The 19,658-nt window shown below is 44.5% G+C and overlaps 1 protein-coding gene across 1 annotated transcript in view; it reads right to left on the bottom strand.

Moving 5' to 3' along the window:
- Positions 1-5,013: 5,013 nt before the first annotated feature.
- The window catches only part of DENR (density regulated re-initiation and release factor), a 62,536-nt gene continuing 47,891 nt past the window's right edge, over positions 5,014-19,658 (bottom strand). The window contains exons 5-8 of the mRNA XM_078667576.1: positions 17,362-17,445; positions 6,988-7,104; positions 5,397-5,536; positions 5,014-5,306 (exon numbers count right to left, since the gene is read on the bottom strand). Coding sequence (XP_078523702.1) covers positions 5,262-5,306; positions 5,397-5,536; positions 6,988-7,104; positions 17,362-17,445 — 386 coding nt within the window. The 3' untranslated portion in view covers positions 5,014-5,261. The remainder of the gene's footprint in view (positions 5,307-5,396; positions 5,537-6,987; positions 7,105-17,361; positions 17,446-19,658) is intronic.

Raw genomic sequence — 19,658 nt, 5'->3', positions numbered from 1 at the left:
CTTCTTCTGGTGGCCCCCCCTTCCTGCTCTGGACGTGCCTCTGCTGGTGGTTGACTGAATTCCGTTTGCCTTGCTGCGGCCCGGTCGGGGGTCGAGGATCGCTACGACCCCGCCGGGCTTCCAAGATGGCGGCCGACCCTGTATATCTCAGTCGGGCCGAGATGGGCGGCGGTGGTCCACGATGTGGCACAGAAGCCGGATACTGTAAAGGTGTTCCTACACTTGCCGACATCCTCGCCGCCCTGCGCTCCTGGGGTACTCCGGTGGCCGCACCCGCTGTTAACCTGGAGGAGGCTCGTTTCGCTGGGCCGTTTGAGCCCCCCCTGGCGTGTGCAGCTACGTCGCTGCTGGGTGCGGCTGGAACTATCCTGGAAATTATGGACCCGGTGGCTGCCATCTCTACGGATCTGCGGAGTTCCGCTGCCCTCCATCGTGATGTGTCCTCTCCTGTGCTGTGGGTCTGTGGGCCGGGTCCTGTCCGGGCCGGTCTTAGTGGTTCTTCCTGTTCTTCATCTCCTCGAATGGCCGAACGTAGATCCTGTGCTGACTCCGCTGGGTCGGCTTTCCTCAGATCATCTTCGGAACTGTGCCTGCATTGTGTACAATGGTTTCTGACTGTCCCGGATCATCCGAGTTGTGCACGAAACATCTTATCCGGATTGAAGTTTGACCTCCCTGTTCTTTGCCTCCTGTTCCTCGTGGTCTGGTTCTTCGTGAGGCGGACTGCTACAGGTTTGGAAAAACAAGGACAGGGATGAGACGATCGTGCCTTTGTGGACTGTTGTCTTGTAATGGTTGGATGATCGGTTAGTACGGTATGACCATGTCGGATTTTTGTCGTATTCCTGGACTGTATCCTTAGACTCTTTTGTCTTCCCGTGGACACTGATGTTTCGGACGGGAGGGTGGGAGCCTATGATTCTGTTTTATGGCCCTCTCCCGTGTTCTTTCCTCCCTTCTTCCTTCTTTTCCCCCTTTTTTGTCTTTATGTTCTATCTTGCTTTAGCTCTTCTATATTTCGGGTTCTGATTAGGGCGACAGGCACGCTGCTGGGGGGTAGGCCATAGCCTTCTGCAGGGGTGCAGGGTGGGCTTGCGGGGTGGGAGGGGGGGTCTGCCATTTCTTTGAGGTTTTTTCCCCTCATTTTTCTTACTTTTTTGGTTCTATGGCTCTTGTGTGTCCTCTTTTTCGGGACGCGGTCTCAGCATGTGTCCCCCTGGGTGGGTTATTTTTGATGCACTAACCGTTTGGTCTTACTGTGGCTTTGGCTCGCTACGTAATTTGGCCCAGGTTACTACTGGTTCTGTATACCGATTTGTGGTCTCCGGCCTCGTTTGCCGTGGGGCGCGTGCTTGAGGCGGCGTTCTTCCTTTCGCCTTTTGTCCCCTTTTCCCTTTTTTCTCTCTTCCTCCCCCCCTCTCGTGGGGGGGTTTTTCCCTTATTCCCTGGGTTGTGTGCCGGAGGGCTTTATTTGATAAGCCTTTTTTGACTCTGTTTGATATGATACGTTCTTGTTGTGGTGGGTGGGCGCTGCACGGCGGTTGCCACTGTTTCTCTGGCGAGACTCCTATTCTGGCTTTACTGATATGTGTTTGTCATTATTGAGTTATCCTGTATCTTCTACCGCGGCTTGTTCGCGACCCACCACGGCCCTCCGAGATTCCCTACCTGTTGTTATCCTGTCATACCCGTTTCTATATTAGAAAATCAACCTACTCGTATCCTGTCCCGGCTGATTGCTATATGGCTTTTAGCCCTTATTTCCTATGACTTGTTGTGTTATTCTGTATGCGTTTCTGTATTGTTGAATATGTTTCTTATTTGTGGTGGCCGGCCCGCTGGGTTGTAGGCCCGTATTTGTGAGCCTTCTCTGTACAATAAAGGTTTTTAAAAAAAAAAAAAAAAAACACGCCAAAAGGGCGTTCCATAACCTAAAACTTCTCTACAAAATAAAACCCTTCCTCCCCCAAAAAGATCTGAAACAGGCCACTCAGGCACTGGTGCTCTCCAGAATTGACTATGGCATCGCAGCGCTGACTGGAACAGCCAAATCTCACCTGGGACCGCTTACCTCAACGCAGCAGCAAGAATGGTCACAGGAACAAAGAAATATGAGCACATCTCTCCGGCACTCAAGGAACTGAAGTGGCTCCCGATAGACCAACAAGCCAGCTTCCGTACAGCTTGCCTCACACACAAAGCCCTGCATACAGGCAAACCAGAATATCTGGCCACCAAATTCAAAAGGGCCGGTCAGTCCAGGAACCTCAGAAGTTCCAACAAGCTCCTACTCATCCCTCTGAAATCACAGAAACACAAAACCTCAAATAAATCATTTGCGGGTAATGCTCCCAGGATCTGGAACTCCATCCCCCCCATATCAGAATGACCGCTTCCTTCCCGAAATTCAAGACGCTACTCAAAGCCCTCTTCCTCGAACGCTTTGGTTCGTAACGAGAACCACACGCCTGACTGGGAAAGACCGCTTTCTCTTTGAACCCAGAGCCGGATGATTCGCTCCTGATCTCCGTCCCGTAGTGCGCTCAAGTTGATGTTGTGCAGACTAATTCCCGCCTGTGTTCCTTGCTCTTGTTGTTCTGTCCACTTTTTCCTCTGTTGCATATCTGCATTTGCTGTGAAGCGCTCTGATACCCTCGGGCCCAGTCAGCGCTATACAAAACTTAAATAAATAAATAAAAAAATAAAATAAAATAAAGGCCTTTGAAGACTGTTTGAATGGGTAATACTAGCAAATATGTGCTCTATCACCATGGTTTAGAAACCTACATTTTCTGATCCTGTTAAAACTAATCGGGCAAAGGAGGAAAACCTTCCACTTCCCTAGTGCATATAACTGCAGCTGCGAGGGAAGATGACCTTGTAAAGATCAGTCTTGAACGGAGGACGGAAAAGGTAGCATTAACTAACGCATGCCTCTGCAAAGGGGCATTTTTGTGCATATTTTTGTAGCAAAGCAGGAACCAAGCAAGAGTAACCGCTTCACTCCATAATACAAAATTGGTGGTAAAGATATAGAAGGTACCAATGCAGGGGTGGGATGGAACAATTGCTTTGGGGAGATGCTCAATGACTGAGTTCTGGCTGATGTCCTAATTACAGCATGAGTTATGCAGGGAATTTATACATGGTCATATGTGCTTATTGAACTAAAGCAGTCATACAAGTTGTATTGCTGACAACATTTTAGACATTATGGGTAGGGAATAGACGAATAGGTTAGAGTATGATGAACCAGGATTGGGGTCTAGCCTAAATTTGGTAATTATCTGCTGAGTTGTTTACTAATTATGATGAATCTAATAACAAATGCAACATAAATCAAATATTTGTAAAACACCAATCCTTGTGTACGCGTACTGATCAGTGAAGGGGTTGCAGTTTATAATCACCTGCAGGTAAGAGACTATTGGTCAGGCGTGTCTGACTCCTAACACTTCCTAATAGAGCATAATTTACTAGAAAAAGCGCGAGACACAAAACAGTTCTCCTTTTCTATGAAAACGATACGCTTCGTTTTGGGACTAGGGGGATCTACCAATAATGTTGGGGTGAACACTACTGCTGCACAAGATATTTTTCTCCTTGCAAGTAAAGTTTCATCTTCGTGCCAGAAGGATGTGACAGTCTGCATGTTCTATATATCAGGGTTTTACTCCTCAGAGCCTATTACCTGGTGGGTGACTGGCTTTCCCCTAAGCTCAGTCAATCTCCTCCTTCCTTTTCTTGGGTTGTTGGCTGTAGTCTAGCAACATGAACTCTCTAGTTGTACCAGTCTGACTTGGGTAAACATCTAGCAGATTTGATTGCTCAGATTTGTAACTTATAGCACAACTGAGCCACAATACACTTTCCTAGTAAAACAGGATGAATTTGCTTTTTGATTAAGGCTTGTGCTTTCAAAGTGGAATTAACTCCAGAGTTTGTTCTACATTGAATCTGCTTAAATACTTCACATCAGTGCTGCGCAGGACCTTTGCTGATGGTGGTGTTCTCTCAGGCTGAGATTAGTAAGTGAACAGGAAATGTATGAAATGGAGAGGATAAGAGCTGATCCCCAACAGTTGTGATGACCTACACATGAAAACTCTGCCTAGGTCTTGGTGCCAAAGAGCTGCTTGTTTGCTTTATCTCTGGCGAGCCTGCAACTATCCCCAGCCACTTAGGTTGGTCATATGTACCCCTTTCCAGTCTTACCGTTCTAGAGGTCTCATTGAAGCTCTTGTTGCTTGACCATAACCATAAAGTCCAGTTCCTTGTTGTCACTGGTGAGGTTTTCGGATCTACTGGGTTCCACCAGTCCTGTCAGTGCCCTTGGCTACAGATGACCTTGACTGAAATTGATCATCTGAGATATGGGTCCTCGAAAGTTGATACTCCCAGTAGACTTCACCGTGGCCGTGGACTCGCTGCTAACACTGCTTCATTCCAGAAATTGACTGAATGGTTGTGTTTTTAACTGGACTCCACCCGAAGTGTTTTGACTAAATAAAGTAATACCTTGAATTGTGCAACGAGATTCAAGCCACCCTCAAATTTCAATTTGCTTGATTTTTACAGGCCTCTTGCTTTGGTGGTGGGATTCCTAGATTCAGTTAAATATGAAACAACTTTACAGGAAACTCAGTAACTGGGGCTTCAGCACACCAAGTGGTACAGTTTACACACAGAGTAGAGGGGCGGCCAATTCACAATAAACTCACTATATTGTATCCTCCAGAAAGGCACCCATGTCCTATTGAATGATGCTTGATTCACAAACACCAGAGCAAATGCGAGAAGTCCTGATGACAACCGAAGGGCCATAAACAGTGGTCTATACGATAACATTGGCCATAGTGCCCATCTTATTTTATCTAACACCTAAAGAAACTCTATAAAGGCGATCAGTCGGCAAAGTAATTTTAACACACATTTAAGGAAAACAAGTCTTTTAGAAGTTTTAGAAAAGAGACCACCAAGCATTACACAGACAACGTCAGACAGAGTCATAAGTGACGGCCAGAATTAATAGTTTATTAAACTAAGTAATTACTCCATGCAGTAGCATGATGGGAACCTTAGCAGTAACATTTGGCAGTTAAAAAAAAAAAATCACAAAGAAATCCTTACAGAATAGTGAAAGTGCCAATGATAAGAACGGTCCACATTTGTGTAGAACGGTAAAAACAAAGTCCCCAAAAGCTTTCCTTGCTTTGGCTGCATTGACTACAACTTTACTTAAATACAGGCACGCTGTTGAATCACTTCTTGACTTCCCCCAGATCTTCAATACTTTCATCGTCCACCTGAAATAAAAATGTAATTTTAAATTAGTAGAAATAATTAATACAGTGTGTGTTGAACAATCAGCTCACCCACACCGGATCAGTGCTTACCTCTGGCCACTTCTCCTGAATCACATCGATGATGTCATCTGTAAAATCTCCCTGAATGATGATTTCATCCTCACCCGTTACCGAAGCACCGCAGGAGAATTTCTGCGCAAAAAATCTTTGTGCTTCTTTGAGATCAATTTCTGTGAGGATAAAGACTACAATATAACACAATGCCGAAGATGTAACGTAGCAATGATTGGCAACGCACTATGAAGAACCTTCTCTCAAAGGGCTGCATTCAATAATTCAACAGACCAAACAGACTAACAAGCCCAGTGTGTATAAGCGACTGCACATCAAATGTAAAATAAACAATTTGTCAAAACCGCTTTAATGAGTATTGGCGCGAAACAGTGACCGGTCAAATCTTTTACATAATAGGAGATACTGGGGCCATTTTACATAAAGTGCCCCAAGGCGTGACAGGTGCAGCACCTATTTATGGCTTTACTAAAGGGTATAAAGACACTTCTGCATCCTAAATCTAGAATAAGGATCGCACCAGAATAAATTTTGCGATTGCACAGTCTCAAGTGGGAATTCAAATTCATTCAAATGAGGGATAACATTTGTACTAGTGACAGATTTCACATATGAGGACAGGGGCAAAGAAACCATCATAAGGCACGCAGATTGTGCACTACGTATGAAGTACACTGCACAGGCTTTTGTTTAGGGGTGTGAGCAAGAGATGGGGTTATGGGAAGGCTGGGTCCACTGTAAGTGGAAAATGCAGTTTCAAACTATGGCTGTCTCTTTCTCTGGTACTCTAACCATAGTACAGATGTATACAGTCAAGAGTTTGCCCCTGTCCTAGAATGAGTGTATTTGTTCTGTTATCAGGCAGAGAGCGGAACTGTGCGTCCAACAGCAAATAATTATCTACAGATCATGCTAGCAATAAAATGTTACATATATCAACAGTATCCTGCCAGCCACAGGTAAGAGTGCAACAAGAGCGCACTTTGCTTTCAATAAAGCCCACAGCAGAGAACCCAGATTTGATCCAATATGCCATATATTAAGCTTTCTGAGGAGCTGCATGAAACCGAAGAAAGCAAGTGCAATATACTTCATTTGTGGAAATTTATTTATTATTTAACTAATAAAGCTGGCTTTCCATAATTCCTATCTAATAAAGTTACAATGTAGGTGTTGGGGCTGCAAAGTTTATTTATTACCCAATAACCTTTTCTCCTCTGTTCACTCTTCCCCTTTTTCCCGGCATTTTTAAAGTGCTTCACTAATTGTTGCCTTAGTACAATTTAATTTCGAAAATGTAGTGATGTTACTGTACAGCTCCCTTCATTACCAGTTAGGGTTGCTGTGTGGAAAGTTTATGTGGTTCCCCTGAAGCTCTACATGAAACAAATATCTTGCATCCGCAACTTGACAGTACAAAGCTAATGCGAAAGGCTTTATTTCTCTAACTTGAGGGATAGGAAAAGGGATTTTAGGAATGCAGTTTCTGGAATATGAGGAATCTCAGCAGAACACGGAGAGGGAATTTGAGCCTTTGATCGTTTTTGAGCTAACTGATTGCAGTGTGGAGTGTCAAACAACATTGAAACTTGGAAACTTGGAAACTTACCAAACGTTGCTAGCCCTCCCACTCTTGTGACGTATTTCTTTTTTGCTCTTGGGATTTTGGCTATTGTAATCTTCTGTGGTACGGTCTTCTTTTTCTGTTTTATCTGACCTCTTCCACCTATGAAAAGAGACAGCATGTATAACGAACTGTGCTTGCTTATGTAAAGTAATTCCTTAAAAAGAGCTTTAAGAAGAACAAGAAAAGTAATAGACTGCACAATACTTCGATTTTCTGCAGAAAGAGACCAGGTTACAGGTTTGGTGCATTTGATTAGTATTTATTGTAGATTGTTTTAACCACATCTTCTAGAACTGGTAACTGAAGCTGCATTTACTGCAGAAACTGTCAGTAACAATCAATCTTTATTTGACCACCAACATTACCTCATCACTGCCTTCCAAGATCAGAGTAAACCAGGCATGGTTTTTTCCAAACCCCCTTCCATGTTCTGACCAAAATATTGTGTTCATAGCCCGTACGCAGAGATAAACCAGCAGCTCCTGATGAAAGTACCAGTCTGGACACAACTCAAATCTGGATTACTAATGTCACTGAGTCAACCACTCCTGAGTTACATCCAACAAGATACCTATCGAGTGACCATGCACTGAGAAGGGAAAACACAGTTGCCAACTCCTCGTGGTATTAAAACGGCAAGCCTGACCCAGGGAAGGAGGGTTATGGATTGACTGTCTTGTGGACAAGATTGATATGTACATTCAAACAATACAGAGCAGGCTCTAACTCTGATTCTATGCAAAGGACATACAAAAATTGCCAAAAGAAGTCCTGAAGGGTGGCCTGCCGAGTGAACAATGCCCTACATTGTGTCACAAGAGGACCAGATAGTCGAAACACAAACCACACCCCCATGAAAGACCATCATTAAAGGGTTTTTACCCCCTGAACGCCATTCTCCAAAAGAATACCAACCTTTCTTAAGTGTGGTAAAATCATTAAAGAGCCTTTAGAAGTAAGAAACTGAAAAGCTTGCTAAACGGGTGGCACATTTTAGGCAGTGTGGAGCACATGTAATTGATATAGCACACCAGGCCCTCTTCACCTTAAATTGCCTTTGAGCCCACAGTCCTAAAATGGCTATTTTCCTTTCTGACAAATTCATCTAGAATGAGATCTGCAGTTTTGCACCACACAGGGATCGACTGACGGACCAAGCTTCTTTAAACTCTATATGGAAACTATGAGGGGAGAGCGGTGAGAAGGATCTTGCACAAACAACAAGAAACCAACACCCACAAATAGACAATCCTATCCCACAGTATAGCTGACGAAGCAGCAGAGTGCGTTCTGTCACGCCGTTCATGCAGGCTGTATGGCCAGCACAGTAAAATCAGCACAAAAGGCTTCACGTGCAGCGCAAGAGGGCACTGCTTTTTTCTGCCGCTCGCGTAGATGTTCTACTCAAGCGACACCTTCCTCAACCCGAGCGGTAGTAATTAGCGGCAACCGCCCCCATTGAAAAATCTCACTGGGAGCTGATCTGGAGTAAGACTTTCATCGCTTGCCAACTTACATTGGCGAGCGAGGGAAAGACTCTGTTCCGCTGAGTTTTTTGGAACTCCGAACAGAACGCAGCGAGGGAAAACTCCATGAGCGGAGTTTCATGCCCAGGCTTAAAATTTAACGATACAAAAGGGGGTGGTGATGGACGGAGCATCAGAACCAATCAAACACTCACACCCAGTCAAAAGATCTGGGTTTGATCCATCACCGTTCTTTAGCCCACTCTGCCACCCCAGTTCAGACATGGCTATATGCAAATCAGTCTGACCCTGTGCCTCATGGGAACAGTCCAGCCCGAACTGCCAATGCCTTCCCTGGACCGGAAACAAGCTTCCGAGGACCGGTTTCTGGCATTCCAGCGTCTTCAGCCCGGCTTGCTTGAATCCAGTGGCAAAGTGAGCAAGGGACTCACGTCTGAGCATACCCTGCCACACTTATGACGGCCAAAAGCGGTACAAAAGGGGGTGGTGATGGACGGAGCATCAGAACCAATCAAACACTCACACCCAGTCAAAAGATCTGGGTTTGATCCATCACCGTTCTATAGCCCACTCTGCCACCCCAGTTCAGACATGGCTATATGCAAATCAGTCTGACCCTGTGCCTCATGGGAACAGTCCAGCCCGAACTGCCAATGCCTTCCCTGGACCGGAAACAAGCTTCCGAGGACCGGTTTCTGGCATTCCAGCGTCTTCAGCCCGGCTTGCTTGAATCCAGTGGCAAAGTGAGCAAGGGACTCAAGTCTGAGCATACCCTGCCACACTTATGACGGCCAAAAGCGGTACAAAAGGGGGTGGTGATGGACGGAGCATCAAAACCAATCAAACACTCACACCCAGTCAAAAGATCTGGGTTTGATCCATCACCGTTCTATAGCCCACTCTGCCACCCCAGTTCAGACATGGCTATATGCAAATCAGTCTGACCCTGTGCCTCATGGGAACAGTCCAGCCCGAACTGCCAATGCCTTCCCTGGACCGGAAACAAGCTTCCGAGGACCGGTTTCTGGCATTCCAGCGTCTTCAGCCCGGCTTGCTTGAATCCAGTGGCAAAGTGAGCAAGGGACTCACGTCTGAGCATACCCTGCCACACTTATGGCGGCCAAAAGCGGTACAAAAGGGGGTGGTGATGGACGGAGCATCAGAACCAATCAAACACTCACACCCAGTCAAAAGATCTGGGTTTGATCCATCACCGTTCTATAGCCCACTCTGCCACCCCAGTTCAGACATGGCTATATGCAAATCAGTCTGACCCTGTGCCTCATGGGAACAGTCCAGCCCGAACTGCCAAGCCATGCCTTCCCTGGACCGGAAACAAGCTTCCGAGGACCGGTTTCTGGCATTCCAGCCGTCTTCAGCCCGGTTTGCTTGAATCCAGTGGCAAAGTGAGCAAGGGACTCACGTCTGAGCATACCCTGCCACACTTATGGCGGCCAAAAGCGGTACAAAAGGGGGTGGTGATGGACGGAGCATCAGAACCAATCAAACACTCACACCCAGTCAAAAGATCTGGGTTTGATCCATCACCGTTCTTTAGCCCACTCTGCCACCCCAGTTCAGACATGGCTATATGCAAATCAGTCTGACCCTGTGCCTCATGGGAACAGTCCAGCCCGAACTGCCAAGCCATGCCTTCCCTGGACCGGAAACAAGCTTCCGAGGACCGGTTTCTGGCATTCCAGCCGTCTTCAGCCCGGCTTGCTTGAATCCAGTGGCAAAGTGAGCAAGGGACTCACGTCTGAGCATACCCTGCCACACTTATGGCGGCCAAAAGCGGTACAAAAGGGGGTGGTGATGGACGGAGCATCAGAACCAATCAAACACTCACACCCAGTCAAAAGATCTGGGTTTGATCCATCACCGTTCTTTTGTATCGCTTAATATTTAATGAATCTTGCAGGATTAAATGCCATATAATTAAACCACCCTGGGGATAAAGTAATTTCAGCACAACTTGTTTGGCAAGCTAGAAAGGCTATCATATTAACACAAGAAGCCCACTCCTAGTTGAAATGGAAGAAGGCCAGAAAGGAAATAGTCACTTACTGTGATGAGGTAAGCAATGTCAGAGAAAAGATGTGTAGGTGTACGGGGAAACAATGACGGAGGGGTGCAGTAGACAAGGGTAAAAAGAGGATAGTAATGATGATGGAGGAGAGGCAAGCAACAACCCACTCCTCACCTTATAAAGTGGATTGATGCTGCAGCAAAATTGCTTTACAATGGATATGCATAAACTGTAAGCGGTCAATTAAGTTTACAGCTTTATGGAAAAGCGAAAGCTACGACACTGCATAATGCACACCAGACTTGCTGAGGCGACGGGGTGAAGAGCAGTCCAACACAAAATTACCAGTAGAATTTCACCATTGCATAAACTATGGTCCATACATGAGTGGAGAACTCTAAAAGTAATATGTTTGTTTTCTCGAGGTGAGCTGACAAGAACGCTACAGGGATGACTCCTATCCTCTGTGATGTCAGGAAGGTCAAAAGGAACCTGTATTTAAACTGATTAAAATTATATGTTTTGCTAATGTCCTTAATAAACTGAGCAGGGTGTTCGGAAATTTGTGACACATGCTTTTATCCAAGATACTATTCCTCCCAAGGATGTTGAACTTTTTTGTGGCTTTGCTCCTAGTGCTACTAGTGGAGCGGATATGGGCTACGGGCAGGTACTGGGAGGCCTCGCTAAGCTCTATCGCCCGATGCATGAGGGTGGACTAGGTGCCCATAATTGTGAGCTCTACTATGCGGCAGCCCAATTGCAATGGCCAGTGCGATGGCTGGGAACAGCGTCTTGCTCAGAGCGGTAGAAGTCTGCTGCATCTTTTTTTTTTAACTCTTAATTAGTTACATCAATATAAAATCGCTTCACACAGTCAAGATCCCACAAGTTAGCAGTCTATTTACAATATATCTTCAGTTTCGATGCACTACATTTAAGCGCCATGTGCCCATTCCTTTTATTCCACCTGCTCTCCTCCTCTGACCCGCCTCACACGGAAAGGTCCACTGACCTGTGTTATCAGGGTGCATATTTGTCCCCAATGTGTATTCCATCTATTGCAGATTTATTCCCATTTTTGAGGGCAGCCTCTGTTCTCAAAGATGGTTATTTCTGCTAGCGTCAACCAATCATTCTTTCTCCCATTCCACCACTGTTGGAGGATATTCTATGCCACATTTCCGGGGTATATTCCGTTTAGCTATAGTGAAACCTAGTGTTGCCCATATTTGTTCTTTTCTGGATAGGTCTGTTTGCCCCAAATATTTAGGGGACAAAGTTGGGGTGTGTGCTGAAGTTTTTTTCCCTGTGACTATATTTGTGTGGTTACCTCCCGCCAGTAATTCTGGATGAGTGGATATTCCCATACTATATGGAAGAAGGTGACCTGCTGCCTACAGTGTCTGCGTGGTGCAGGAGAGGTATGCTCTATGGAGATTTTGAGTTGAATTAATCTTAGCTTAGAAGAGATGGCTACCTCTATGGGAGATGGTAATGCTTCTTGCCAGCCTTCTTCCTCAAGCAATTCTATATTCTGCAATTACTGGTGCAGTTTCTGTAAGGGGTCTGGCGTGTTATTAATTTGCTTCTTGTAAGTCAGAGAGATCACCTTATTGTCCATCTGTAACGAAATTGGTGCTCAAGTAAAGCGCTCTGATACCTGATATCGTCCGGTCTAGTTTGCGCTATATAAAACTCTAAAAACAAACAAACAATTGTCTATGTGTTAACTCAGTAGCCTGTCTTCCAAGGGCCTCGCCTCTGGGAGGTCTGTACCCTGGGGAATGGCCGCCCTCAGGGAATGCCTAGTTTGTAAGTATCTATATTTTTCTGGGGCTGTCAACTTGTGTTCTTTTTGGAACTCGGTAAATGGAAGCACAGTGCCCTTTGACCAAAGGTCTCCAACTCTAGAAATGCAATCATGTCCCATTTGTCAAATCGTAGGCATTTAATCAGGTTGCCGAGCTGCTCAGCTTCCCATAATGGTGTGGCTTACGTCATCTTATTTCGCCATCCTAGATTTTTTGTTACTGTATGCCGTAGTTTAACTGTTTGCTGTGTTGGGCAAGTTAGTGACTGTTTTGCTGGATTTGTGTACAATGTGCGCTTGTAACCTCGGACCTATGAGTATCTTGTCTATCTGAATGACCGAATCAGTCTGAACCATAGAGCCATTGATTAATGACTGCAAACTGGCCGACCCAGTAGTACATTTTGATATTAGGAAGGGCAATCCCCCGTTATACCATCCCTTTTCCAGTTTGAGCATGGCTATTCGCTGTGGTCCCCATCCCCCCACAATAGTAGTCGTATCTCGTTGTTGACATATGTAAAATATGAGTCAGTGATAGGGTAGGGGGTGTTTTGCATGATGTATACAAATCTTGGGAGCGCCAACAATCTGGCGCATCTTTGATGGGTCACACATATATACTTGGTTGTCATTCCCCGGACTAACATTCCAAACGAGACACACCAGATGAAGACTGAGCGTCACTGCTGGCAAAAATATATCTGCGGTAATGCAGCCTGACCATCATACTCACCATTATTTCCTAATTGGAAAACAGCAGCTCTTCAGGGACTTAACTGACATCATGATACATCAAGCTGGCGAGATGGGGGAATAGAACACATGGGGGGGCCTTTTCGGGGAGGAGACATTCGCATCCTTTCACGACCTTTTATACAACTACAACATCCCCGTGGGGCATTTCCTGACGTACAATGCGGCATACCTGGCAGTTACCACTCACTTGGGGGCATGGTTGCAATAAACCACCCACGGCGCTACTGCTTCACATGACTTTCACACGAGTGTGTGATTAGACTTATAACGACATTCTACACTGCTTTGCGGACACCAAAACAGACCAGACACCAGGGTCCACAATCGCCGAATGCTGAACCTGAGAACGCAATTCACAGAAACTTTGGTCTCGGGTTCCACAGCAGATTAGCGGGGTTTCATGCAATCTATGCTTCAGCTTTACACAATTTACCTACCTACATCAAATATACCTCACACCATGACGCATTGCACATTGATATCCAACTACCCCCTCTGTGTGTCCCAGGTGTGGGAGACCAGATACGGGCTTCCTTAATACAGTGTTGGAGTGCCTGGTGATTGAACGGACCTGGGGTGAGTTTGTGGGGACCACCTTCACATTTGATGGGTTGTTTTCTGCCATTCTGGAATCCTGCTTATTGGGCATTTGCCCTAGAACCAAGGGGGATAAGTACCAGCATAGATTTGTCGCCTTGGCTTTTATATTGTTCAAACGGAAAACTGCTATGTCATGGAAATCCCGAGCGGCTCCCGATGTGCCATGTAGGCTCCACTCTATAGTGCAATGAACTCTGGCTGAATCAGATGTCCTCACGGAGGCCAAGAGACGTGGGGGTGATGGGGCTGTGGGAATTATTTGGGATGTATCTATTAGGAATCTGGAAGCGAGAATATACTTGTGCCCACCTTGACCGCTCCTGCCTGCACTTCTTAATCCATGATCCCTCATTGTTCACACAGGGCCCTGATAACGCTGTGTCTTCTGGGGCATGCTCTGGTTGGGACATCGAGGACTGTCTTGCCCTGCCCCACGTGTGGGTGGGGAGCAGGATCTGGGCTTCAACCTTCTACTGGATGTATAAATGTGCCCCATCACAGCATGTCCGCCCTCCCCCCCCCCCCCGTTCAGGTGGCCTGTGGCTGGTGACCTACCCCTGCCTGGGACAACCTGTATAGCGGGATTCGATTACATAGATAGCACCCCGTGGTTATGTGTTAATGATCTGTATTGAACTGATATTCCCGGCTGTCAGGTGATGAAACTATGGCAACATTCACCTGTGTAACTCTATTGTGTTTGTGCCGGTCAGTTGATATTGGTTTTTGTTTTAAAATCAGTAAAGATATTTAAAAAAAGGTGCTGAATGTTTGAGTGCAACCAGAGTACTGGAAGAGGCACAGAAGAATTTTTTTGTTGGTTCGTAGTCAATACTGATACACATTAAAAGACCTGCACCAATTCATTTTTAATTTATGTCTGGTTCTTTCTAGGGTTGCGAGTAGAAGAATGGATTTCCAACCATGTTGTTTATCAGCGTGGGTATCAGTTATATTATATTTAATTCCCCTCCCCCCCCCCCCCCCGCTCCTATAAAACACCTTATGCCCATCTATGGGTGGGAACAAAGTTCTTTTACATTAGCATTCCTTTATAGAGGTTGGAAAGAATTTAGAGCAGGACAATAAATTAACTCCTGCTCCACCATTCAAACCTTTAAGGCCTTGAAAAAACAGAAGCCTTATTTGTGGCACCCACCTTCAAATCAGCAGTCCGGGCGAGTGTCCTAATCTACAGAGATAGGGAAAAAAGCATCTAGTCTAGGGTGCTTGACACCAACACCAGCCATGAGATCAGAATAAATTCCACCACACCACTCTCACTCACTCACTCTACAAGACGAACAATATTTCCCTTAAAAATGTCCCCTACTCAAAGCCCAATTAATGATCCAAAATGCAGTCCTCATGAGGAAACCCTACTACCTATGTGAAACATGGTCTACCACGGTTTGGTCACCAACCACAAAATCAAGGTAAGTTTACTGAACTACAGCCTTTCCAAGGGCCACTCTTGACCGACTAAAGGCTCTCCCTACCCCATCAATCCAGTTTATAAATTGATCAATGATTCCCCTTACCCCCAACACACGGTCTCTCAAACTTAACCACCTTCCTAAAGTATTGGGCTGAGAGCCATTTGTCTACCCTGCTGCTTACACAGAGGCAACAACATAGGATAGATTCATCTCGAACTTCGCATACCAGCCTTGCAGGGAGAAATCTTGGATTTTAAACAGACTCCATTCTAACCCTTCTGAAAACACCAGTCCAGGATGTTGACTATACACAGCCTTTCAATCCTACAACTGCTAACCTTACATGCAATTGACCACTTAAGCCCCACAAGCGAACAATAAATACTGGCTATATTTTGGACTGGATGCTCTCTAGCCTTCTTTGTTACATTAAGCAAAATGTGCCTTGCCTGCACATCTTGAGGCATCATGAGGACAGGTGTCTGACTATTTCAGCTAACATTTTAGAAGCACGTCCATGGCATCGGACTCACCTGACCCTTGTAATGGTGACTTCTCAGAGAAATAAAAAATTTTTTTTTCTTTTTTTAAAATTTATTTTCAGATTTCATCATTACAAAAGAAATATACATGAATGTTCGTACATCAGTCCATAGTCATAGACTGTCTCCTCATTCTAAATTAGCGTCTTATGCATTATGTTAATATACTCGGATAGAAACCAGGTAAGAAGACCATTGGCATTAATACTCGCTAGTCACATTAGGGTCTTTAAACCGACCTCACTCAAAGTTGTAAAAGATTTTCAGCAATTACACTCCCTCCTCCCACCAAACCAACCTGCATCTCGGCTCGGCGTGCTTACAATTTTACATTAAAAAAAGAATCAATCCAAATTGGGGGACGTAATCACCCCACACCTGCCAGGACAATGCCCTGCTCCAGCTCCAGCTGGGTTTCTTGTCTAAGGGCCTCGACATACGACTTGTAGGGTCCCCAGATATCAAACAAAAATAAATTAAACTGAGGATCATTTTACGAAACTACCGGAAACTATAGATGGTAAAGCAAAATTATTAAGGCTTGTTGTTCATTTAATCCTTTAAGTACTTTATTCTGCAATGAAATGCATGATGAAAAGCTGTTCCAAGAAGTTCTACCGCCAAAGGAAGGCATCCTTGGGATGCTCAATGAATCAATGATTTGCCTACTCTCTTCTAAATAATTTATTTTTCAGGATGGAGCAGAAAAAACAACTTCTCCTTGTTAAGATGTGTTCGCAACATTCTCTTCTGATATTGGTCCCTAGATGGATTTCTGCATACTGAAAGTGGTAGAAATCCTTATCTCTCCCATCCAGTACAAATGTCACCCAAATGCACAAGACAGTCTCTCTTTCTGCTTTCAAGACTGGTATACCAGGCTACTGTGCCACTTCTTACCCCTCTATGGATCTTCAGGACAATTGTCCAAGAATGATCATTCTACGCAAGCCGCAGGACGTGAGGCAGGGAGTGACTTATTCGCCTTCTTTTAAATAGTCTGCATCACTGAACCCTGTCGGGCCAAGGGTGCTATTAGGGCATGTACTGTACCCTTCAAGTTTACAGCATTTATGTTGTATACAATATTGGTTGAGGAGCATCTTCTAACTATGGCTTCCTTGACATGGCAGTGGAGCCGTTGTATTCCTTATTCTAATGTCATAGTTCTGGTGCTTGTTGTCTGCTGCCTCAGTGTAGCTTCATCTTCTGTAATAGTGTGGGATCTTGCACCTGGTTTAGATATTGCATGAGTAATGCTCATGGCGTATTTCCCAGATCAACTCCTTTAAAACCTCCTAGAGAGGCGGCCTGTAGTGATCCAGGAATCTGGTTAACTGGTTAGTAAAGATGGATACAAATTGGTTTCAACTCATACACTCCATTCAAAAAGGTAAGATGCCTTGATTCTAGGTCTGTGATGCTTCCTTGCATTTATAGATAAAAAACAACTAGAAAAGCATTATCAGTCAAAGTTGCCACTACAGCAATTCATGCCATGAGAAGTTCAGATTTTTAAGGATCGTATCACAAAGAGGATGTTATTTAGTGTGGTCTAATGCGATTGCGATTGGAAAAGTACTTACATTTGTGTGCAACGAGGGCCTTCCTAAATCCACACACACTCCAAAAAATAAATGTGTTGTATGCATACTTTTACACATAAATACCCAAAGTTAACAATCACCTCTTTTTTGCTTTTTCTTTTCGTCGTCATCTCCTGCCGTTCCTGGTCCTTCCCCAAAACCAGGATCCTGTTTTGGTGCCGGCCCTTGAAAAGAAGCAACAGTAAGCAAATGTTAAAATATTACTTTGTACTCGTCAGTAAACATACACTTTAGTCCAAAAGATACCAACAGTGCTCAGTAAAATAGGACAATTTCTCTAAATAGGTGTGTGTATTTCTCTAAGCATTTACCGGTTTGTTGTTGATGACCCATCGTATAAAATACAAATACTTACAATAAGCTTTGGGTCAGCCCAGTGTGTATCATTTCTTAGCTTTCTTGCCAGTCTCATTTGCTCACTTATTAATGGCTTTCCTTCCTATTCCTGTCGTTGTCCCTCCTCGGAGTAGAGCTTCTATGCCATTCTTTTGCCCTTTCACATCACATCAGGGAAGATCTATATTCTTTTCTTTGAGTACTCCATAGAAGTGCATAGGTTTTCTTGCTCTCTCCCCAGGTGCTGCTTCCCCACTTTCACATGCACACCCCTCTGGGCTCGCTTGTTGCTCCCTGCCCACCCCAAATCATCAATACAAACAGCTATAGGTAGATCTTTGCAAGGTTTAACCTGAGAGCAGACTTTGTTGGGTTGTTTTTCTTTTTTCCCCAAAGTCAGGCGTGGCCTACAAAAGTAGTATCTATAGTGCTAGGGGAGGGGCAGGATTCTCCACTCACTCAGCTTGTGTTTGAGGCAGGAGGTATATGCACATTGACTGGGAAAATGGCTCTTCTCTCGGGTCTCCGATCTGCTCGTCCGGCTCGGGAAAGAGCATTTGTTCCAGATCAGAGTCAGGCGGGAGGTAAATGGCAAGATTTTGCCTTTAAATTCTAATATTTTGTCAGACTGCTGTTATGTTCTTTGAAGTACCTACAATTAATTCTCTGTGTTACTGTTAAGCTGGATGTTGCATGAAATAAAAAAATAAACCAGGCCATACGTAAAGATTAAAAATATTGTATTCAACGTTAAGTTTCGAGATACCCTAAAGGTACATGTTTACTTTCCTTCAGTATTTTGAATTTTTATTTTTAAAACAGTTCTATACAAACAGCCAAAGCAAAAACGTTAGCACTTGCATTATAAAGGTAAGATCTAATGCCTTCACCAATATTTTTTTTCTCTGCACTAGAAGGTCTTTGGGTAGAAGGAGTCTTCTTAATTTTCTTCACAAATGCAACAGTTTTCTTTCGATATATCAGCGGTTCATATTTCTGTCTAAAATGCCAACTGCTCATACGACAAACTAAACCATAATGCCGAATTTCTGCGATTTTATAGGGCTTTTATTACAAATGTGTGCTTATCAGGTTAAACATGTTGAATTGTGATTGTTATGAATTGTTTAAAACATTATTTACTGGGCACGCTGCACCATCTATTGTGGGAGTGCCCTCATATCTCTGGGTACTGGCCACAAGTACTGAACGACATCGACACGCACTTTGACACTCCGCTCCCTCGCTTTCCGGCATATATCCTACTAGGCCTCCCAAATGCTCCCACTTTTCTGCTTAAATCACGCATAGGTCAACAGATAGCCCTGGCGCTAGGGGCTGCCCTCCAGAATATTTTGGCTCACTGGGGGACAAGCATGCTCCTCACCCACTTGGGATGGCTACACCACTTATGGTACACCTTAGGGATGGAGAGGATATCCCACGTCCATCAAGGAACCTAGTTTCAAGACCTTTGGAAACCATTCCCATCACTACTCACTTCTGAATTTAGGGATGTCACATGTCAAAAATATCTTCGCCTACTACGACTCACCAAGCCCCCATCAACTGCACCATGAATATAAACTAAACCCTTACAATCTCACTAAGAATACATAATGGGCTCCATTTTAGAAGCGGGATTGGGGGAGAACCCCTTGAGGGACTTACTGAAATTATTTTCTTCTATGATCTACCCTACGCCAGTAGGATCGTACGAATTAACCAAGCGTACTTAATGTACTGTTATTACAGTTTGATTATGTCACGGAAATCAAAAAAGAAATTTAAACATAAAACATTGTTTAGGCATTTATAATAATGTGTGTAGTATACATACAACCCCTTAAGTGAACACATCAGAAAAAATAAAACAAACATAATGAATACATGAGTCATCACACATGCACACAAATGGGTCACTTCGCAATGGCAGCATCAGTGTGATTAAATATATGTGCTCATGCATCACCAACCATACGCAAGCACACAACACAGGTTAACTTTTTGATTTAATTTACTGTTCCAAGGTGGCAGACAC

Source organism: Lissotriton helveticus, chromosome 11 (assembly GCF_964261635.1).
Source record: "Lissotriton helveticus chromosome 11, aLisHel1.1, whole genome shotgun sequence".
NCBI lineage: Eukaryota > Metazoa > Chordata > Amphibia > Caudata > Salamandridae > Lissotriton > Lissotriton helveticus.
Note: the sequence above shows the minus strand (reverse complement) of the source record. Positions and strands in the feature narration are given on the sequence as shown.